Source organism: Caretta caretta, chromosome 14 (genome assembly GCF_965140235.1).
Source record: "Caretta caretta isolate rCarCar2 chromosome 14, rCarCar1.hap1, whole genome shotgun sequence".
NCBI lineage: Eukaryota > Metazoa > Chordata > Testudines > Cheloniidae > Caretta > Caretta caretta.
Window position 1 is genome coordinate 13025233 of NC_134219.1, and position 23990 is coordinate 13049222.

At 39.8% G+C, this 23990-nt stretch overlaps 1 protein-coding gene and 1 long non-coding RNA gene across 11 annotated transcripts in view; one reads left to right on the forward strand and one right to left on the reverse strand.

Annotated features, from left to right (window-relative positions):
* The window catches only part of SPAG9 (sperm associated antigen 9), a 108445-nt gene extending 87114 nt beyond the window's left edge, over window positions 1-21331 (forward strand). For 5 of the 9 annotated variants that reach the window (XM_048817380.2, XM_048817379.2, XM_048817381.2 and 2 more), the window contains 9 exons: window positions 52-132; window positions 668-735; window positions 3543-3691; window positions 5295-5466; window positions 6443-6556; window positions 8602-8640; window positions 9532-9708; window positions 15991-16128; window positions 17610-21331. In XM_048817380.2, coding sequence (XP_048673337.1) covers window positions 52-132; window positions 668-735; window positions 3543-3691; window positions 5295-5466; window positions 6443-6556; window positions 8602-8640; window positions 9532-9708; window positions 15991-16128; window positions 17610-17725 — 1054 coding nt within the window. In that variant the 3' untranslated portion in view covers window positions 17726-21331. The remainder of the gene's footprint in view (window positions 1-51; window positions 133-667; window positions 736-3542; window positions 3692-5294; window positions 5467-6442; window positions 6557-8601; window positions 8641-9531; window positions 9709-15990; window positions 16129-17609) is intronic. The other 4 variants (XM_048817382.2, XM_048817383.2, XM_048817387.2 and 1 more) reach the window with 1 other exon arrangement.
* LOC142069032 (uncharacterized) overlaps window positions 13629-23990 on the reverse strand; it is a 98641-nt gene continuing 88279 nt past the window's right edge. For both annotated transcript variants that reach the window (XR_012664898.1, XR_012664899.1), the window contains exons 4-5: window positions 15020-15044; window positions 13629-13987 (exon numbers count right to left, since the gene is read on the reverse strand). This is a non-coding gene — a long non-coding RNA (uncharacterized LOC142069032). The remainder of the gene's footprint in view (window positions 13988-15019; window positions 15045-23990) is intronic.

Consider the following 23990-nt stretch of genomic DNA (forward strand, 5'->3'; position numbering starts at 1 on the left):
ACGTGGTCTTGAAGTATTCATGTTTAATTCATCCCGATTATGTCCTTGCAGCTTGTATGTTCATTCTTCAGTGGCCCAGTGGAGGAAATGTGTTCATGCCATTAAACTTAAAGATTCTATTCTCAGTATTGTGTAAGTTGCCTGAAATAATGTTTTGTAAATTTTGCTAATTTAAAGTAAACCGTAATTATAGATTACTTAAATTTCCACTCTGAGTTCATTGAGACAGTAGTTAAAAAAACTAAATTTATTTATTCTTTTGGGGAAGATGATGGAGAGGTGGGTTAAGTCAGCATAGTGGGGAGCAGGGGAAGTAAAGGGGATTTTATGGATACTGAAATATCAATGGTATTTCCAGGTTTTGGGGACTCGTATAAAGAGGAAACTATAATTTTCCTAGAGATGCGTCCTACGTATTTTTTAGCTAATGTATTGTTACTATCAATTTTCAGTTTTCAGCCTGTGTGTATTACAGCCCCTCCTGTTCAATCAACCATTTTCTAAAAATCAGAAAACTATATATTTAGGAGCAAATGTGAATTTCATTTATAAAATTATGCTGAACTGTAAGAAATTATATTTACTGTAAAATATCCTATTTAGATTTTTATATTGATAATATGAATTAAATGCTAATGAGAGACCTTTACCTCCTTTCTTTTCCCAGACATGTAAAAGGAATAGTGTTAGTTGCACTAGCTGATGGAACATTAGCCATATTTCACAGAGGAGTTGGTAAGCATTCTGCTGAACGATCTTAAACAGAATCAGTGACCATACAGAAATAGCTCATGATAGAAACCGAGTAAATAAAATGTATCATTAGTAAATATTTTTCTTTGAAAATGAATGCACTGAATTATCTGATTTTTGCAAACAATGTTAATACAACAAGCATTTCCAGTCTCTTTAATGTTTTGTGTAACTAATCTGTTAGCATTTTGGTTGATGAAGTGTAGCATTAGATATGTTCAGGCAAACTTATTTTACAGTAATTAGGAATTCCCCTGTTCTCCCTTTCTTTCTAGTAGATAGCCAAGAAGTTCTCCTACTTGGAATCACCACCATGGATCCTCACTCTGAAGTTCTTTTGAGCTGCCTCCAGGACTGTGGAGTAATTGAAATTTTGAATTATAGGTACAGTAAGTAAAGTGCATGCATTAAGCCAGTCGATCCTCTGCCTGTATCTCCATCATTGTTACGCACCCCTTCAGTACAGATTTTTTCAGTCAGCTGGGTCGTCTGAACTCCATGTTAGTTTCACTCATGCCTGTCTCTACTTCAAGTTCTGCTTGCTTTTAAAAGATAAACTTAACATTAGCTTGGTTTGCTTTCCCTTAGTTGGGTATTGTGGTGTTGAGGCTGGCCTTCGGAGACTTGTTTGTCATAGAATGCTTAATGCCCTTTCTTGAAAACAGGGTTTGTCATATTTAGGCTCCCACTATACTTTGGAGAACTGTATATATTAAACCTTGCTTATCTATTGATCCTGGCCACACTGTGTAGCTGTATCTAGTTCTTGTCAATAATCCATATTTTATGTTGTCACTCTTCTTCCCACCTCTGAGCAGTGAGATTGTTGCTTATTTCTGTCTTGTGTCAGTGCTGATATATCAGGTCATAAATATAGGATAGTTTTTTACTGTCACTTGTGTCCAAAGTTAAGACTTTTTGAAGGTGGTTATCTATTTTCTGCCTTGAATCCTTAGCCATGTAAAGGCCAGCGTTCTGACTTGTTCTGCAATACCTTTTCTGTTAACTTCAAATGGTAGAAACCATCCATCAGTTCAGAAGACCTTTGCACCATATCAGCACTAAAAAAAAACACTCTGGGAGTTAATATATTTCCCTTTGAAATCAAAGAAATCACAAGTCTTCTAACTGGAAGTTGTCCTTGTCTCATGAATTTCTGGAGGCTTTTTATTATCCAGTCTCATTTCATCAAGCTTGTATCTTCCTCTCTAGGTTTAACATTGCTGCAAATGTTTCAAATACATAATCCAGAGCTGTAAGTAATCTCCATAACAATTCATAACTGGTCTGTCTGTCATAGAGGTCTATTTTTAGTTGCAGGCCCTTGGTGGGATCAGGTTTTTCCTCTTGTTCTCCACTCTTTTCCTTAAAACATTCGCATTGATTTATATCCTCCATACAACTTTAGTATAGTCTTCCAGGCTCTTTGCGTATTTGTGAGACTTACTTCTAGCAGGATAGCCTTTTTTTTTCTTTTTTCTGGCCATTATGTTGGCCAGAAAAGTCTTGTCCCATCAATTATTTTTCCATAAAAATAACATTGTTCTTATTAATGGCATTTGAGGAAAGTGAGGGCTTATTCTGAATTCTACAGAAACCAATCCACTGTCCTTCTGGTTGGTTGGTCTTAAAAACTCATTCATATTTTGGGCAGAAGATGGGAGAGCTGGGGAAGTCTCTATATGCAAGCTGTGTAGCACAAGCTACTTAATTATCAAAGCAGAACTAGTCATGCCTACAAGATACACAATATACCCCTGCCTCTTTGTGAGCATTTGTGGTTGGTCATGGCTGCCAGCATTAACCTCTTTCTAATAATATTGATTCTGAAAATTCTCCATCTTCTGAGTAAGGTTCTGTATGGGAGATCTCAAATAGGAGAGATGGGGGTTGTTACTTACCAGTAATTGGAATTGGAACCTGTTGGATCATCACCACAGGTTCCTTGCTTATTTGCTATCTTCTTTGTGGTGCTTTGGATCCTTGTCATCAGCTTCTAACAGAATTAAGCAGGCATGCAGCACTGACGCAAATACAGGGAAAGGCTCAACTGGCTTGATACTGATACTCTTACTTTAGATACCTAAAATTCCAATGGCTACAGGGTCCTTGAAGGATCTCAGGTATATGTCAAAGAATGATGATCTTTGGAGGAGATTAACCTAGAGGAGAACTCCAGTTAATGGTGAGTGATGTCGTGTGTGCTATTTTAAAAAAAAAAAAAAAGCGGCATACAGATAGTAGGCAGCATTTAAAGAAGTCATAACACACTTTAGACAACATAGGGGATAACCTTAGTGCACTGGCCAGCATTTCCATACTCAAACAGCTAATATTCAGTGCTATGTGTACTTCGGTGCTCATTGTAGCTGTTGTATGCCTATCCAAGCAATGCATTTAGTAGTATCTAACTGCTTTTTAAAATGCTTTGGCATACTTTGACTGAGTCACTATCTACAATCACATTCTGTAAGAACAAAAATTGCACTTATTTCCTTAGACAATAACAGTCCCACACTTAATTGTTTCAGTTTAATGGAAATTATAACTCTGAATTTGAATTGACTTTTTAAATACATGTCTATCATAACTTAATGTGAATAACACTCTTCTAAAAGGTTTCAGATGAAGTAGGTTTTAGCCCACAAAAGCTTATGCACAAATTTGTTAGTCTCTAAGACACCACAAGGACTCCTCGTTTTTACTCTTCTAAAAGTAGAGATGTACCATTTTAAAAGCAAATATGCATGCAAATTAACCTCTATGAATTATTCCTGTTTGTTTTAAAGATGGTCAGTGGGACTTGACAAACTATCACCTCTTAGACCTTGGCCGACCTCATCACTCCATCCGATGCATGACTGTTGTACATGATAAAGTCTGGTGTGGCTACAGGAACAAAATCTATGTTGTTCAACCAAAGGCCATGAAAATAGAGGCGAGTTAAAACAGTGTTTAGTTAAAGTACAATTAATTTTTGCCATTGTGTTTTTGTCTAAACACCCTCCTCCCACCTCCAGTTTTATTCATGAACCCTGAGAAGACATTGTTCATCAGCACAGAAACAAGCCATCATTAACAAATTATCTTTTTGGAGAGAAATTAATCAAATATCTTCTAAAATTCAATGTTAATATTTCACATTGTGGTTTTTAAAAAGCAGCTTTTTTGCTTTGAGTATCAAACTTACCCCACATCTGTTTTTAAAAGTGATTTGAAATTAATACATCAATTTTTGTGGAATCTGTGCATCAACCCCTCCTCTTCCTGAACAGATCCTATGAAATAAAACCTGGTAACCAACCAGCTTCTGCAGTGCCTAGAGGGGGAGTGCACAATACACTGCGTTTTGTGGTCTTCCCCCATCCATCAGCAGCCTCTTCTAGGATTTGGCTTTCCATACCTTTATTTCTGGGGGATGGATTTTTTTTAACTTGTTGTTGTTAGGAGAGCGTTTGGCATCCAGATCAAGCAAAGTTAAAATTTATCTAGAGGTCTAAGCTGCTGTGCCCTACATGTACATGGCATGTTTCTTATACAGGAAATAGCCAGCATAAGTGACTAGGGATTTTAGGTGCTTTAGTTTTTGGGTGCCTAACTTGAGACCACACTAAAGGATCTTGATTTTTAGAGGCTGAGCGCTCAGCGCCTCTGGAAAACCAGGTTTCTTTAAAGTGTCTAAGTTGGGCTCCGAAAATCACTAATCACTCTGGAAATCTTGGCCAAGATCCTTGCTCAGAGCATCTTGCAATCTATTAGGCAATATATGGGAAAAGGAAGTGAAGACAGAAGGAATTGATGCAGCCTCATCTGAATGCTTATTGTTGCGGTTTGGCATGCATCTTGTAGTTCCAGGATTGTTTGGGATGTTATATTTATTTAATTCAGGGGTCGGCAGCCTTTCAGAAGTGGTGTGCCGAGTCTTCATTTATTCACTCTAATTTAAGGTTTCGTGTGCCAGTAATACATGAACGTTTTTAGAAGGTATCTTTCTATAAGTCTGTAATATATAACTAAACTATTGTTGTATGTAAAGTAAATAAGGTTTTTAAAATGTTTAAGAAGCTTCATTTAAAATTAAATTAAAATGCAGAGTCCCCCTAGACCCGGGCAGTATGAGTGCCACTGAAAATCAGCTCGCGTGCCATAGGTTGCCTACCCCTGATTTAATTGTACACAAGAGGACAGGATTGCAGTGGAAAGAGCCAGATAATTTTTAGGCAAATGTCTCAAACTGTACTAGCGAACCTAATTACAAAAAATATAAATATATATATGATCTCTCTCTGTCTTGCGCGCTCGCTCTCTCTCTCTAGCGAGAAGGGTTGGTAGATCATAGTGGCTCATAAATAGGGATGTAATAGCAAATGACTGTAGAGATGTATGTTGTGAGGCAACACTATGCCAAGCCTTAACAAAACACACTCAAGGCAAGGTTAGTAGCTTATCGGAAAAGTTACCAATATTTATAACATCTGGCTGAGAAGAAATTATCTTGTCTTTTTCATGACCAATCTAATTCAAAGTATAATCTTCCATAGAAATCATTTGATGCACACCCAAGGAAAGAGAGCCAAGTGAGACAGCTGGCCTGGGTGGGTGATGGGGTGTGGGTCTCTATTCGTTTGGATTCCACACTCCGACTTTATCACGCGCACACATATCAGCACCTACAAGATGTGGACATTGAACCCTATGTAAGCAAAATGCTAGGTAAGTTGCTGACTAATAAAATTAACCATAGTGTTTTTTTCATTCCTGTTGCTACTTGAATCTCTTTTTATCTACCATGGAGCTTGTCTCAACCAAAGAAGAAACTTAAAACAGGACATCAAAAGCCTATGGTGGCATGGAATTTAACTTCCCCAACATATCTGATTCTGCTGTCACTAGTCAAACAGTCTAATACTGACTATAGAGAATCATGGTCCTTTTGGTTCAATCTCCTGATCTTAAGGACACTGCGGACAACCATTGGGAATTTAGAACTGTTTAGGAAGACAAGATGGTAGTGGGAAGAAGTGTATGAAGCCCCTGAGATTTTGCAGCCTGTAAATGTGGGAGAAAAGTTGCCATGCACTTATGGGGGAGAATACTGAGGCAAAACTTCAGATATATATTTGCGTCTCATAAAACTGAATACCTGTTTTCTGATTTTGCTACCATTTTTTCCCCCAGATACTGGGACTTGTACCCTTAATATTAGTCTTTGAGATTTACTTCTGTTTTATCATCCCCTTCGCCCCCTCCCCTCAAAAAACAGTATTGTTTTTTAGCTAGCCAGGAAAAATACGGTGTCAGAGGTCTTTGAACTTGTCTTTAAGTTAAATCCCTTGTTTTGGGTAGGTCATTGCATTTGCCTCGTAAGCCCAGAAGCATTTTACTGTAACGTGCAGCATTAAAAAATCATGACATTCTTTAAAATTAACTGTTTATCAGTATAGTATTTTATTCCTTACAGAATCAAGATTAGACTAGAGCACAGGCCTGGAAATTGGCCCACATGAGTTCCCTCTCTAGATTCAGTGTGACTTTGGACACAACCATTATGCTTGGTTCTGTGTAAAATGGGGACATTCCCCTCATCTCACGTGGATGTTGAAGTTATGAAATGCTCTGAGCTCCCTGGAAATCCAGGTGATTATTATTGGTGCCCAGAATTTTTACTAAAGCGTTTGTTTGTTTTTAGGTACTGGAAAACTAGGGTTCTCATTTGTGAGAATCACAGCTCTTATGGTGTCTTGTAATCGTTTGTGGGTGGGGACAGGAAATGGTGTCATCATCTCCATTCCATTAACAGAAAGTAAGTAAAATGTGAATGAATGTCTGTATCTGAATACCAAAAACAGTCAGTGAAAGTACTGTAGAAATAAGACTAAAATAGGAAGTGTTATCCACGGGTTTGGTAAAGGATATAGCTACACTTATCTCCAGGTTTGAATCTGCTCCAGGTTAGTAAATATCCGAGAGCTTTTTAGCTTGCATAAAATGGATTGGTACCATCTGGTCCATCTCCTAGCAGACATCTCTCCGTATAAAACACTTCATCCCAAAGGCCCTCTTGGAATGCCAGGGATTGGATGGACACTGGGACTTGTACCCTTAAAGAATGTTGGAATGTTGGCAGTGATCTGTGTAAGTTTGACAGCGCTATCTATGATGCACCGCTTGCGAAAAGAGGATTTCAACTTCAGTCATGACAATTTGACACGTCCCTTGAGCTCTAAATTCACATGTTAAAGCTTATTTTGGCAGTAAGGGTATAGTGAGCACAAGTCAAATAGCCTTGTTTTCTCAGAATCCATCACATAATCGATATTGTCTCCTTGGTGTCTGTGACTAGACAGGGTGAAACTGAGCTGCTTTTAAAGGCGTTGCACAAAGGTATATGAGTTGTAACCACATTCTTCAAATAGTTGGTGGGTAAAATTCAGCCACTGATTATTCAAAAAGTCTGTACGTTTAAAAAAAAAAAAAGTTGAGCTTTTGCCATATGCTGGTGGGACATTTAAAAATGAAATACTTGCATTCTAGGAAAAGCAGTTAGCCTTTATAAAGGCTAATAGAACTACCAACCTCCTCTCCTTTTCCCCCTTCCCCTCCCTCCCTCAAGAGATAAACCACTGTTAATTCAAGTGCTATGAATGACAATATTGTCTTGAAACCCAAACATCTATTTAAATTCATTCCCTAAAATTTTGACAAAAAAAAGCTCCCTGCTAGAGACTTCATTGATTCAATTTGGATCAAAGCTTTTAATAACAGAAAATGCTTGAAGAAAGGTTTCTGAAAGGAAAAGCTGGCAACTTTAAATATAGTATCAATTGTGGTGATAAACATCCTACTGTGTAAGGTTTTTAAGGTTTGACTGTAAATCAATCCTGAGGACGACCTTTCTTTTAAATTTGCTGGTGGTAAATCTTCATGTTTTAATTCCTTTGTTGAGAGCACATGCATTATGTTTCTCATACTGTTCCATTACATTGATCATCCATTAAGTAATTGTTTGGGGTTTTTATGCATTGCACGGGTGTATTGAGCAAAGACATAAACACTTAAAATCATAACGAGTTTTGAAATAGTTAAATCAGGCTTCCAAAAACTAAATAGTTGCATTTAGCTTGTAGCAAAGTCAGTTTTTTAAAAGTTTGGTGGAGATTTTCCTTTTTCAATACTGTGAACCTAAAAAAGGATCCTGTCAACGCTGGTAGGCTTAATTTTAGGCTTAAATAATGTTCTGGTTCATGATCACAATGATGCTTCTCTCCATGCTTTGTACTTATGAGTAGGCAGGATTTTGTAAATTTCAGTACCCTGCCATTGTAAATGTTCCTGATTACAAGAACAGACCACATAGCTTGCATGCATACACAACTACAAACAAACTCAGTCCCGTTGGTCTTGTTGGTGAGTTGATGAGCTGGACATCTTATCTCGCACGTATAGTAGTCACTTTTTAGAGCTGATGGATTTTTCAGGGTGAGGAAGAAATATTAAAACAATGTTTAATTATACATTGTTTTGCCCATCAGTTTTGATCATGTCCATTTAAGAAAAGAGAGAAAGGGGAAACTTTACTATTTAATGATGTAACTTAACAATAATAAAAATATCACATTAAAGTGACATGGACTTCATTGACCATTTATCCTGAAACCATATAACAAGATATTGTTCTTGATTACTTTTATTGAATCTTCTTTAACTAGGTTTTTAACTTATGTTAGGAGCTAAAATCTAAAACGCTGTCTTATCAAATACTCAAATATGAAAGTGTCAGGTTCTCATTAATCCTTCTCCTCTACTGTCATACCTATCCATTTCCCCTTTCCTCCTTTCTCACTTTAGCTGTAATCCTCCACCAGGGACGTTTACTGGGGCTGAGGGGTAAGTGCAGATCGTGAACAAAAATCTATTTTCAGGCTTCTAATAGCCACTTTGAGGCTGTTTCCCACTTCTATAGATTGACCCTTTGTATGTTCCTCAATGTTTTTCCACTCAGTTACTGCATTGCAGCAGTTTTATGTTTGCTTAAATGGCCACCAATCTGCTCAGCAGTTTAGTGTATCATCCTGTGTTGCAGCTGAACTTTCATACAGACTTTGTTTTTCTTCCAGCAAATAATTTGATACCATATCTCATAACTTCGTCATTAATCCACATCGTTGACTGTCTCATTACAAATCACATTTCTTTCACCCCTTTGATAGTCTTTGGAATGGAGATGGCTTGTCTGTCTAGCATGAATAAGAAGCACTTTTCTGTCAGTAGATTTTAAATCATCCCAGCAAAAACTAAACAGTGTTTATAATGGTGTAGCTGCTTTATGCCCACAGCTGACTATTTTTAGTGGGGTTTGTGCTGGCAATAGGATATCCTATCATCACAGATGCTAAGGAAATCTTCCTTTAACATTTTAATTTAGTTATATATTTGAATGATTTAGGATTTGTGTTCATTGAGACATCAATTAGATGTATTGTATATTAAAGATATTTTTCTCTCACGAATTTAGGGTTTTTTAAAAAGTAAATCTTAAGACAATTATGCTAGACGAATAAGAATCCTACTCCATTTTGTGATGTACTTCAAATAACCAAGCATGCAGTCTTATTTTTTCTTTCCAGCTCTGTCCTGAATTGGCATTTCTGCCCTTCTGTTCCATTTTATCTGAATTGGCTTTAGCTTTTAGATAGTACCATAAGGTTACTTAACAAATAACCACTTCTACAGACTGAATTTTCAAGTGGAAAACATTTTTGTTCTTTTCTTTTACAGCTAATAAAACAACAGCAGGCTCTGGAAACCGTCCTGGGAGCGTTATACGTGTATATGGGGATGAAAACAGTGATAAAGTGACTCCTGGAACATTCATACCATATTGTTCAATGGCACACGCACAGCTTTGCTTTCATGGGCACCGTGATGCTGTTAAGTTTTTTGTTGCAGTACCTGGTAAGCTCTGTGTTCCTGTTTTTAAAATGCGGGGTTTTGCCTTTTTTAGATCTTTGCTCTGTGGATGCAGTGTTGAGATAGGCAGAGCCAATGTGAGGGGGAAAACCCCATATTCAGAAATGGAGTTAGGATTCTAGGCTTCAAACCATAGTGCATTTGGAGAGAGACCTCCTTGCTTCTGAGATAGTGGGTCAGCATTTCAGTTCAGAAAGCCCCATCCTGTTTAATGGTATGAGAATGGTCTGCGTGGTAGTGGAGAAAATGCTTTGCTTTCATCTGGGAGGAGATGCCATGCAGGGGTGAAGAAAGGAGGAGTTGAGCAGTTGGCTATTAAAAAGGTAGTGAAATGAATTGGTAGATGGTTACAGCTGTGATGTAAGAATTTGGCACTAGCCAGCCCAGTTCCTGTCCTCAAGGGACATTCTGTATGAATGAAGCACAATTGACAGAGAATGCCCCTATTGTAAAAATATTGGTTCAAAAAGCCAAGCACGCTTTTTTTAGAAACTAGAATGCCAGATGCATGCCCATATTGAATGTGCGTACACAGACGAGTTGGCCCCAGGAAGGCAGGAGTTAGATTATTTGCTTAAAAAGGTGACAGTGCTTTAATGATACGTAAATAATTCCAATTGCTCTGCTCTTTTTCTAAAGTCACTGTTGAAAGTGGATTTAACTGTTGTACTGAAAAGGAATTAGCTTTACATTTCAGTATCAAGTAACCAAACTAGACTTGTTGCATTCTTTAATTTACATTGAACAAATTATTCATACCTAAATTCAAGTAACCTGCATCAATTTTTCCTCTCCCTAAAACATGAGGGGAGTAAAACACAAGATATATGCAAATATACTTTACCCATGTTTTGCTTCAAGCCTTTCATGAGAAACTGAACCTGTTTGGATTAGATGTTCCGTAGAAAGAGACTATTTGTTCACTGGTATTCCAGTTTGCCTTAAACCGTTTCTTTTCCTGTTCAGCAACAAGTTTACTGTCAGCATTATAGCTCTGCCAGTCAGGAAGCAGCAGACATGGTTTGACAAGTGAGCGGTTAAAAAGAGATCTTTTTCTGTCTGTCCAATCAAACTGTTCAGGTGGAAGCTAAAATTCTACGAGCACTGGTTCCTGTGTGTTTTCCACAGATGGGTACACGTGCACCCAAGACCAGAAAATCTTGCAAGTAGTGTCTCTTGGTCCACACCTGCACCCTGGAGCTCCCCAGGCTCAGTACTGAGGGTATAAAGGGAGGTGCAGACTGACCGCCTCTCCAGTTCCTTTTTATTGCCACATAGCCTGAGTCGGAATTCTCTGTCTGAAGCTAACTTTGCAGGGTCTTTATTTGTAAACATAATGGCTTATAGAGTTTAGTGGTTTTGGTCATCTCTTTATAATTAGTGTAAATTAGTTTTCCTCACTTCAGGGACCCTTTCCATTTCTCTCCTTCCGGGAAGGACTATGCCCAGAGTTCTGGGGTTCAAGAATTGTTTTCTGTGCCTTGCTCCTTCTCTGCCAGTGATGACCACCAGTGCTGTCTTTGCTGCCTTGGGGGAGGCCCATGTCTCCTCCAGGTGCAGTATCTGCTGCTCCTTCTCTCCCCAGGCCCACGTAAGATGAGAGCAAGTAACTTGTGTAGAAAGCCATGAGACCTGAGTCAGATACAGGCTGGGGAGAGCCTCAGCCCTCAAGCATCTTCGCTCTAAGCATGAGTTCCGAAGCAGAGACCAGATCTGATAAAACCAAAGACCAGTCGTCTTATGAGAGTAATGGATACTGACACAGAAACAGATCCCTTTCAGATCTGCTCCCAAGAGAAAGGATCCCGCCTGACTCCTTCCAAATTGGGTGAGTCCTTGTACTCAGGTCCTAAAGACTTTAGATCCACTAAATCCTCCTGACCGCAAAGATCCAATATTACCAATTCAGTACCAGCTAGTAAGCCAAAAAATCACCAGCACTAGCCAAGAGCTCCAGATGGGATTCTTTTCCTCCAACAGTACCAGCCCAATCTCATAAGGACCCACCAACTACTAAGCCTGCGGATGTGCCTGTTCCGACAGTACCGACTACTGGGACCCCTCATGCTCAGGAATGGACTGAGAGTTAACCTCCCTGGAGGATATCTTCGCCCTCCCATAGCCAAATTTTGCTCTGCTTTCAGGTCCGGTCCTTCCGAGAGACATTTCAACACCAGAAAAGGAATCCACCTTGAGGAACAAGAGCTGCACTCCTGCTCTGTCCACAAGCTGGTGTCTCCATCCACCAGCATCAACAGTACCACAGATGGAACTTGGATCTCACCATTTCATCAGTTGAATCTGATATTCAGGACAAACCATTACCTCCACAAAGGACCAGACAGGGCTTCTAGACTGTCCTGAATCCATTCTTTGACCAGATGATTACCCTCCCAGGAACTGCTGGTACCTGATGTCTTGCCACCCCCCACCTTCCCTCAACTAGCCTTCAAACCATCATACTGGCCCTGTTGGGATCCATGGATCACTACACACAGCACCCTGGATCCATGCAAGAGTTTCACCAGCCCTCTTCTCCTAGGCAACAGCAACTGACTCCACCAGCATATATGGAGGAGGAGGAGGACATTGAGCTGGATCTACTGGTACCAGGGTACTGACAAGCATATCCTCCTCCTCCCCTGATGAAGCAATCACCCCATCCCCACCTAATGCCCACAGGCAATACCAAAACCTCTCACAATGGGTGGCAACTGAACTTTAGATCCCACTTGAGGAAGCTCATGACACAGAGCATAAGTTTTTGGACATATTATAAACCACATAGCTTTCCTAGTAAATGAGGCTGTTGTGGAACGAGCCATGGTGATATGGCGCACATCTGCATCATACACCCCTACTCCCAAAGTAGCTGAGAGATATGTCCCTCCAAAAGGGGCAGAATTTGTGTTCTCTCACACACACACACACACACACACACACACACAACTCCCCAGTAGTACAAACAGCTATGGAAAGATCCAAACAACAGGATGCCTCCTGTGGACAAAGGCACTAAACGTCTTGACCTCCTTAGGAGGAAGGTGTTCAGATCCACCAGCCTCCAGTTTTCTAACTGCGCCTGGTAAACAGTGATTCTAAAGTATGATTTTTTTATGAACTATTTAAAGTTCTTGGAGCTTAGAGATAAATTTCTCAGGAGGAAAGGGCCCAATTACAAACCTTTGTCGATGCGGGTAGACTCATGGCAAAAACTTCACTTCAAGCCACAGTTGATGTAACATCTATAGCTATAGCCACTGCAATAGTAATGAGGCATAAATTTGTGGCTTCCCTCTTTGGGGTTGCCCAGAACACCATCAAGGTGTCATTTGACCGAACTAATCTCTGACAGACTAGTCTTTCTACATGTCTTAAGACTCCAGGACAAGCTTGTGCTTCCTGTGCATTTATACCCTGGCTTGGAAGAAGACCTACCCTAAACAGGTATATAAACCAAGGTTTCTTCCACAGCCTTTCTGTCATTGACCCATATGAAGTGGCAGAAGTTGCAAAGACCAAGATATGTAACCCCATCCACCTCCGCGTCAGCCACCCGGTAAAGGTTACTTTTGATGGAACACTCAGGAGTTGCGAACCATCACAGATGCTATCCCCTGCTCAGCATTATTCACCCACAACTGGAGGGCTATAATCATGGACAAATGGGTACTAGATATGATCCACTTTGGTTACACTGTCAAGATTCTTTCTCCGCCTCCCCAGAAAACACCTTCCCAGCCCTTTCTTAGGGATCAGTCTCATGAGGAGATTCTCTGACAAGAGGTGGACACTTTTTTCTTGAGTGAGGGGCTATAGAGCAAGTGCCACCTCAACATCAAGGGAAAGAGTTCTACTCTTCATATTTCGTAGTTCCCAAGAAAAGATGGAGGCCCATTCTTGACTTGCATCAGCTAAATATTTTTATTTGCAAATTCGGCGTAGTTATGCTGGCACTGATAATTTCATCTCTGGAAGAAGACAGATGGTTTGTTGCTTTCAGCATGAAAGATGATTAATTTCATGTGAATGTTCACCCATGGCACAGAAGGTTTCTTAGATTCCTAGGAGGACAGGAACACAACCAGTTCCAGGTACTCCTGTTTGGCAACAGCACTCAGGGTCTTCACAAAGGTCTTCTCAGTGGAGGTGGCACAGATGAGACAAAACTGCTACACCATGTTCCGAGACGTGGACTTGCTCCAAACAGGAAGATCCAGCTGCAAAGTTCATCTTTGCTTTGCCTCCTGGCATCTTTGGGAATCTGCATGAACATGGAGAAGTTTACTGACTCTCAGACCATAGACTTAATAGGAGCGATCCTAGCCTTGACCTCAGCAAGGGCATGTCTCCTTATGGACAGATTCGAGGCCATGAGCAGCCTGATAAGCCATCACTCACAGACCTCCAACTACTGTCAAGGTCTGTCTTTCCCTACTAGGCAACATGGTCTCTTATACTTGCATAATGCAGTTTGGCAGGCTTCATCTCCATTGCCTAATGGCCTGGCTTTGGTATTTTTACTAGACAGTATGAATACTGAAGTGACAGTCCCCACCAATGTCAGGGCTTCCCTCGCCTGGTGGATGAGCCCAGGGCAAGTGTGTGCTAAAGTCCCTTTCCTTCCTCCCACATCTGACACAATCATAATCACAGAGGCATCCCTCATAGGCTAGGGAGCCCACACGGGTGACCACACAACACAAGGTACGTTGACACCTTCAGAGGCCAGAATGCTCATCAGTCTCCTGGAACTAAGAGCAGCCAGACAAGCCTGCAATGCATTCCTCCCACTTATACAATCCTAACCTGACCGGATAATGTTGGACAACTTGATGACTGTCTTCTGTATAAACAAATAAGGAGGGATGAAATCTCCTCTTCTGTGCGTAGAGTCAATCCTCTTAGGGAACTGGTGTATCTGGAATCACATTACACTCTGTGACATGCGTCCCGGGTGCACAAAACTCAGAGGTGGACAATCTCAGCAAGCACTTCTCCACCGACCATGAGTGGGAGATACACAATTCAATGCTAAATGAAATCATCACTCAGTGGAGAATGCCATCCTGGGACCAGTTCACCAAATCACTGGACACTTAGTCGATGTCCCACCTATCCATGAAGGTCGTCTTCCTTCTCTCCATGTCAGTCAAAAGGGTGAGCAAACTGTGGGCACTTCTGGCTGACCCACTATACGCTACTTTTCATAAAGAAAAGCTATTCCTTTGCCTCCACTCAAAATTAATCTGTAAGGTAATTTCAGAGTTACATATAAATCAGTCAATTCACTTACCAGTGTTCTTTGCAAAGCGTTCTACCTGCAAAGTACGAAACCAGTTAGAAAAATGGCAAGACACTTGCTATAACAGAGCAAGAATGCAAACAAGTGGTATCTGCTCAGAGACTACGTGGTTTTTGGTTTATACTCCGTTGATATCAGCGCATCTCACTTCCTGGGATGAGGTGAGGGCCCGTTCCCTTAGAGCACAGGCAACCTCAGTGGTATCTCTTCAGGCAGTGCCAATGCTGGACACTTGTAAGGCAACGACTAGGAGTTCCAGCAACACCTTCATTACACTTTAGAGTCCAAGCCTCTTCTGAAGATGCAGCCTTTGGAATGGCAGTATTACAGACATCTGTACTGTGTGCATCCTTGCATCCCCCTCCTATTTGACTACCTCTTACCTGCCGCACGTGTGAAATACACGGAGACCAGCACTCGAAGAAATGGAGGGTTACTTATTTGTAGCTGGAGTTCTTTGAGATGTATGGTCCCTATCTGTATTCTACTACTTGCCCTCCTCCTTCTCTGCTTTAGATCATGACAGGATTCATGGTAGAAAAATGACCGGAGAAGCGGTCCATCCGCTCCTCCCTTTATACCCTGAGTGCTGAGTATGAGGAGCTCCAGGGCACAGGTGTGGATCAAAAGACACTACTTGCAAGATTTTCCACATGGTACACACACATACCTACATGTGAAATACAGATAGGGGCCACTCCTCTCAAAGAGCCTCCAGATACAGGTAAGTAACCTGTATATCTCACATGTCTTTAAAGAGTTAGGGGATAATCTTAGCATGGCCAGCATTCTGTCTCTTGCTAATGGGGTCTAGCATCAAGGCTGCGAGTAGCTGAATGCATGGTTGGCCATAAAATATATGTCTAGCAAAGCCACAGCGCTATTCGTCCCTAATCAGTTACTTTGAAGATATTTCATATTCAAGGTGCTGAATAAAAACCATGTCTTTTTCTGAAATACAGGTCAAGTTGTTTGCCCAGCCAACAGTGGTGGAGCAGAACTATCAGGTGATAAATCTGCCCAAGAATTCTTCAGCCAAACTCCCTTAAAATCTATGTTGGTGATAAGTGGAGGAGAGGGATATATTGACTTCAGGATGGGTAAGAAGTTGGATCTTGCAAAATGTGTTTTCATTACCTTTGTATAATGCAGTAAAAGTGCTTTATGATAGAGTTAATGACTTGATCTGTTTTTCTGTTTAAAAGCTAAATCTGTTATGAGACTTCTAAGGAAGGGGACAGTAATTTAGGAAAGTTTCTGGTATCTGAATGTTTGGATAAATATTAGCCCTGTATGGATTTAATAGAAGACTGAACTGTAACTGTAACCATGTTCTTTCTGAAAATGAGTTATATTAGTCTTAGTGCCTTTCATCCAGAAGGATTTCAGAATGCTTTCATACATTTAGATACACTGTAGCTCATATATTAACTATCCAGGAATCTCTTCACTCACCCACTTCTGAAATGCAGCCACCTTTGGGATAAAACCCAACAGCTGTTTAACATCTACACTACCTAAGATAGGACAGACAGGACTTTATTTGGGGAGTGGCAGAAGTCTTCTCATTTTCATTAATGGGCAAGTAAGTCAGTGATACATTTGAAATCGGGCTGTGGAGAAGAGATAGATAAAGTGAAAAGATTTTAGTCAAATCTTTGTCAAGACTAATGCAATCTGCATACAAATATTCATTCAATCCCCATTTTTCAAGCCCTAGTCCATGTTCCTGTATTTCTTGGACTACTTTGACAAGAAGGCATTAAGTGCTTTTGTGTTAATATCTTACATTGCTGGAGCATGTGCCCTTGGCTTAATTTACCTTTTAATAAACCTGATTTTTAAAGATTACATGAGTCTTTGTCCAGAAATCTTAAAATTTTCCTTTTATAAGAAAAAAAAAATCAGTTCAGATCTATGCTTGCCCTTTTTTCATATAGAAGCTTGTAACGGTTCCTGTTCTGGTAACACTCTTGCATTGATCCCACCTGTATGGACTTGGTATACATTTACCATATAAACACGGGTTTACTTAATCAAAAAGCCTTTGCTTTAGGAAAGAAATACATGAATGAGAAGCGTAAGAGTTAATAGGTGTAACCATTACAAAACAGTTAATATACAATCCCTTGCCCCCTCCGGCCAAAATTATAAAAGTATGTCTGCAAGCTCTTCCTCCCTGTTGCAATCCCACTCATGTCAACACTTCCACTTGGATGATATGCAGGGTAAACATTGTGTCCCTTTTCTATTTTGCTTTATGTACCCTAGCATCAAACCTTAGATTCTCAGAAAATAAATGTAACATTTATAAGTTACAGTTAATTTAAGCTAGGGCTAGTATTAATAAATATGGTCTTTAAAATGCAATGTTGTGGAATATTTGTAGGGCAAGTTTCCAGCTTGCTAACTTAGTTTTTTGTTAAGGGTTTTGAATCTGCTGCTGCTCTAGGGGCAGATGGCAGCTGTCTTTTATTGCGTATTCTTGCCCGTTACTACACTGACCCTTCCTGGTGTATAGTGCTAATACCAATGTATTTTCATTGGTATGTTCAGCTGAATCTAAGTTGTCGTTTCTCAGGTGATGAAGGTGAGGAATCTGAACTTCCTGGAGAAGCTCTGCAACTTGAACCTTCTGTAGCCAAAGCTGAGAGGAGTCACCTAATAGTGTGGCAAGTAATGTATGGCAATGAGTGAACCCACTAAGAAGCAGCTGGAGGCTGAAAAAAGGCTTCTGCATGTTTTTTGGTTTTTTATTTTTGCAGAATCTGTTTCACTACATGGTGTTGAAGCATTTGTTTGCTGTTTAACTTTATATCGCAAATCTGTCAGACCTTAACAATACAGGAATTAGCTTGTGCTGTTTTACTGCACCAGTGTTACATAGGTAAGATCAGTATAATGAAGAAATCAAAGTGTTTCCTTTCTCAAGACTGGTGACCACTGGTAAGCAATCCAGAGAGCTTACTGTACCACAACAATCTTATGTAGTTCACTTCTTTTGCTAGTGTCACTCTCTATCACTAATTGAGTTAAACTTCATTACAGCTGAGATTAATTTATCTGCACGACATATTGAGTGAAACAGCAAAGTTATTCCCAGTGTATTATAACATTGACAAACTAATATCAGATGAATTATCAAGATTCATGTATACATTCAGTGAGGGCTAAAGTGAATTGTAAATTTTAACTTTTATTTTCAAACCTGACAAATCGTGTTTATATAGTGTATACAGTTTTGTTTGTGGTTTTCATCAAAACTTCTGGGGGAAGAGGGGATTATATAGAAGAACTTAAATAAAATATTTAAATAAAATTTCATGTTTGACTGCTGAAGAACTCTAAAGTTTGAGAACTGCTACCCTCAATAACGAACAGTTTGGAGAACAGTCTTCTCGCTTTTTCCTTGTCAATTGGCAACGTCTCAGTAATTTCCAAAGGACACTTAGACATTGGGATGATTATAAAACTGAAAAGTTGTAAAATCCTTGAGCAGGGGATACATTTATTTTCTTCATGACTTAAATCCATATATCTTTTCTTAGACCCTAGAGCAATCTTCTCTGCCTAGCTAGTCAAACTCATGAGTAACTGTTATGGAGGTTAAAGACCTCAAACAGAGCAAAAGAACTGACTGACAAAAAAGAAAATACATTCTGCCTAAATGAAATTGCAAAGGAACTTTCAGTTCTATAATTAGGCAAAAAACACATAATTGTTTCATACCCCTCTTTAGGTAGTGAAATACTATGTTATTTAGAGAAGAAAAACACATTAACAGATTAAGTAACATTAAGATCGAGTTAACTGACAGAAGCCAGGAGAGTCCAATATCAAGGCGGACATTCTGTCTACTCACCATATATTTTTTTTTAACCACAATAGAGTGAGTTCAGGATTGAGTGTCTTCCTTTTGCTTTGAATTTCCTGAGTTGTTATCAAAACTGAGTTGAACACTTTCTATATAGTTTCTGTAAAATGTATAACACTTAGCCAGTTTGTTCCTTAATTTAGTCTCTGAACAATAGACATTTTTAAAAATCTGAACATTCGGCACGTATCCCGAAAAGACTGGGACTGTCTGAGCAATCTGTTTAAATGACAGAATGCAACAGTTTCAAAGGAATAAATATAGACAAACGTTTTTTAAAACTGCCTAAACATTTTTATGCAATAGGAGCAGTTCTGGTCTATCAGGCAAACGTGTTTATATATTTTTCTTAATTTTTTAAAAACACATTTAGCTGAGGTCTATTGTGTAAATATATATTTAGGCAGCTTTTTTCAAAGGCATATCATATCTGATAAACCAGAAAAACTCTATTCAGGTCTATTGGTTAGATTTATATGTATAAATACTTTTTAAACAGCATATTTTGTACACAACTGTTCCACTCTCGTAAATATGTATTTAGGACATAGGCTATGTAGTAAAAATCCTTATTAAAAATGCCTAATATCTTGGTAGTGTATTTTCTCTCCAGAATGCCAAATGTGATGAGAGTGTTATTCACAAATCACTTTCCAAATTTTCATTTTTACAATCAATCTTGAATTGCTTTGGCTTAAATATGAAATCTGGGAACTTTAAAAAAAAATACAAGTACATAAAATCAGACGGTCTTAAACATTGTTATAAGAAAGACCTATTTAAAAATATATATATATATATATTTAGATTTGTATGCTGAACTTCAAGCACATTTGAGTTATATCTCATGAAACTGGTGTCTGAGAAAAATGCTGACTAAACTTTAACAGTAATGCAACCATCACTACAACTAGTTTTATTGCTCCTCCTGCCATCTTTCCTTTTAAATTTAACTTATTGGCTATTAAGAAAACATTCTATGAGCTTTATGCGCTAGTGGATTTTCACTTTCATGTATTCTCAGAAAGAACGCACAATTCTGTTCCTTAAGTCTTGTATAGCATTTTATTTGTAATTATTAACGGTTTCTCTGAACTGCTTCACTGCTGTCAAATAGAGCAGATGTGTCTGGCAAGTGCATCCCTAGTCTTTTTTGCCAAATCAAATGTGTCTGGTACACTGTGCCATTCTAGTCACTTCAGTGGACCAGCTCTTGCAAAAATGGCTGCAGAGACAGAAGTGTTTGTGTCCAATAGTGGAGGGGTTTTAAAGGAAACATGGCCTGTCACTAAAGTACAACTGTGGGTGTAGAGGAGGGGGTTGCACACTACTCTGCATTATTCATTTTAAAATTTATCCCCTGTTCTAAGGAACAGTAGGTTAAGGGCATACTTATTCTCCTCACAATGCACTGGGATTTATAAATTCCAGATCACTTTGAAGGGTGGGTAAAGCACGTAAAACCCCATGCATCAAGATGACAAACTCCTAAAAATCCTAAATCTCAAGAATGTGTTTATGCATCACAGACTTGTGGTTTAAACGTCCTATAAAAAGGAATCAATTTCTTGATAGCTACAGCTTGTTAATAGTTTGAAAACATTTCGAGCACAAAATATGCAGCACATTACTTGTCTGGATAAGTGTGTTTGCATGGTAAAGATAAAATGACTTATATAAGCTGCTGTATTGTTCATTTCTTGTAAAGGTCTTCCTGCGTTGGATCAGATAGAGCTGGCAGAGTGTAGACACTTTATCATAGGCTGCCTTCGTAACAAACAAATGTTAAAACTGTTTTATTATACTAACTGTTCTAAAGAACATATGTCTTTAAAATGGTGTGTAACTGAATATTTATTTCCATGTGAGTATTATAAAAGTTACCAAAGGATTAAACTTGATTTAGCACTCTTGTAAGTGACCCTGTTGAGCTGGGGTCTTGTAAGTGACCCTTGTCTGTAAAATGAGACACAGTAAAAAAAAAATAATAATAATAATAAAATACAGCTCTATGTGGAAGTTAAATATTTTTTCTAACAGGGTTATGCCATATTCTAACAACATATGTTGCACCTCAGAGCATTTTTCTATACACTAAATGTCTTTCCCAGCCTCTAACAAAAATTAAGTTTCCTTTATTAATTTTGTTGCACATTTCTCAACCTTTTAAACCTATTTTAAACATTTTATGGTCTGTAATTTGACAGTTTTGTCTGTTAGACACTTTACGCTGAATTTTACTTGCCTCTGTAATCTGAGATGGATACTACAGCGTTCAACTTGCTGTCTGTTAAAACTCAAGGCTTTTCTGTGAGCAAGAAAGCTCATAGCAGTGTAGTTATTTCAGTATTTATTTCTATTGAATCCTTGGGGTTCAGAATGTAACTTTGTACATGAAATATATATAAATATGTATATGAAACATGCAATGGATTTGGTGTTTTCTTTGTAGACTCATGCTAAACGTGTGTAACAATTGGTACCAGAAGACAATTGTCAAATAGTTTTAACAGCCAAATAACTTCATCTTAAGTAATTGATGTAAATGTGTAATATCTGTAACCAAGAGCCAGGCTGCATTCTCCCATGGTAAAACCAGCAAGAGGGGGCTAATGAAACTCTTCATGGAGTTTCTCATTGATTGCTGCATGGTGAGTAGACAGACCGCATTTACCCCTCAGTGGAAATAATTGAATCCATTCACAAACCTCATGACACTGCAAGTGCCATGGTCTTTCAACACCAGCTCTGGCTTCCTGATGGCCCCTGTACCTCTCCTGACCACAGATATTCAGCAGCTCCGTAAATGTGGAGTTCTTCACTTCAGGGTGGGTGTTGGGAAGGGGTTCAGAATTTGGCTTGATCATTCACTTTTCCAAAAAGCATCTCTCTGGGTTGGCTGGGAGATTGCAACCTTGTGGCCTTGCCCCCCACTCTCACGGGGCTACTGGTCCCTACAGAGCACTAGACCTTTGGGGTTTTGTAGATAGTAGCCAGGATCTTGATTTTCATCTAGAAAGATTTAGTACAGAGTATCAAGCACAAGTATAATGACTGCCCTGCTGTATTTGACAGAGCCATCCCTATTCTACAGTAGTTTAAGCTTCTAAGGTTGTCTTCACGGGAGAGTTAATTCAAGTCAACTCCTCTGGTATTCGCTTAGCTCAAGAGAGCAGCCACAGTGGAATACAGAATCCAGGTGCAGTGGTGACTGGATGACCAGCTAACTTAGCATTGTACTACAACTCTACCCAAGGGGGCCAGTGCCCCTGCAATAGAAATATTTAAACTTGTTCATGTCCAGGGGCGGGGAGGGGAGGAAGAGTGAGCCCTAGCAAGGCTGGACCTGTCACAGTGAGGTTCAGGATCGGGCCTGGGCCTGGGCGCAGCAGGTAGGAACCCCCAGGACTTTCCTTTTCAGCCTGAAGCCATCTCTCCCCACCCCTACGCTAAGTCTCAGTACCTCCCCCTCCCAGACTCCGATTGTAGTGCAGTACCTGATAGGCCAGTCACCTCTAGTTTAAAACATCACCACGCTCAAATGAAGGGTTTTTGTGTGTGGACAGTTAGGGACAACACACAAGTTAACTGCAGTGAAGACAAGTTCTAAGTGACTTTCAAGAAGAGCAAGTTGCACATGCTTAACCTTGACATAACACAGGTATGGTCTTGCCTTCCACTCAGTCCTTCAGGGAGCCTGTTACTGTAGTCTGGCTGTTACTGTAGTCTGACTGGTTTTGGTGGGTTTTAGGTTGTAGCTCCCCCATGCTAGGGCTGTCTCTTTCATTGAACTTTTTTACCCACAGCTTGTTCGGGGGGGCTTAAAGACTTTTTTAGTCTTGCTTTTTTTTTCCCCTGGCATTTTCCTTCTGGTCTTGGGAACACAGATGAAAACTAGCTCACTTTGTTAGCTGTCGCCAGTTCTTGTTCTTTATTGTTTGACTTCCCTGGTTAACTTTTCCTCCCTTTTAAGAGACTTTTTTACTGCCTTATTCACTTCCTAATCATAGTTTTTTGTTTTGTTTTTTTAAAAGCTGGCTCGAGTCAGAGGCAAAAATCAACCTATAATTCATGTTAAGAATCTAGAGGATTTCCACTTATGATTGCAGCTCGGATGAAATAGTTTCTGGCACTGGACTGTATTTTCCTTTTCACCTTGCCAAAGTATCTGACTTGACTCTTTCAAGCCAAAACACAAGTGGAGCTATTTGAGCCCAGACACAAAGGAAATACTTAGTGAATTATAAAGGTAGGAAGGAGGAAAGAGAAGAGAGACAGTGCCAAGAGATTCATTCTTCATGCATGGACACAATGTTCAGCTAGAGTCAGCTTCCAACTTTTGCTAGCTTACCTGCTCCTGTTTAGCCGTCTGTTAGATGTGTGGCTTAGTTTGTTTTTTAGCAAATGGTCACCTCAGTTTACTTTTCTGTAAGTCTTTTAAAACTATTTAATATTTTTTATGGCCTGCTAGAAAGGTGAAAATACACACCCCAAAGCATTATGGGACACAAGGCAACGTGGCTATAGTTCTAACACTAGTTACATCATCTAGTCCATTTCCCTGCCAATGAAGGCTACAGCTAAGGACAGTGCAGTTCAGCACAATCCATTGTAGAACCTACGTAAAGTGACTATACATATTTAAAAGATACACTGGTCCTGTAAACATTTTATGGCAGATAACAGGTGGGGGGACGTGGGGTCATGTGCCCCCCAAACTTTCTGCCTCCCATTTCTAGCCAAGCATCCACCAGCACTTGGGGGGGCTTGCGGGTCAGAGCCATCGCAGTCCTAGGGGCTCAGAAGGAGCAGCTGAGTCCCAGGGTGCTCCATTGAGGGACTATCCAGCTGGGCAGCATGCTGGGGCCAGGAGGGCCATTGGAGCAGGCAGGGCAGGGCTACTGCTGGTGCGGAGAACTAGCAGATCCCATCCCCACTTTCCGTGAACTAGCTGCAGGTGTTGGGCTCTGGAGCCCAGGCAGAGGTGGCTCAGCAAGGGAGGGCACCCCCAGCAGGAGGAGCAGCACCACCATGTGGCTGCTGCCTCACTCACAAAGCCTAGGGAACGGAGCAGCCCAATACTGAGCG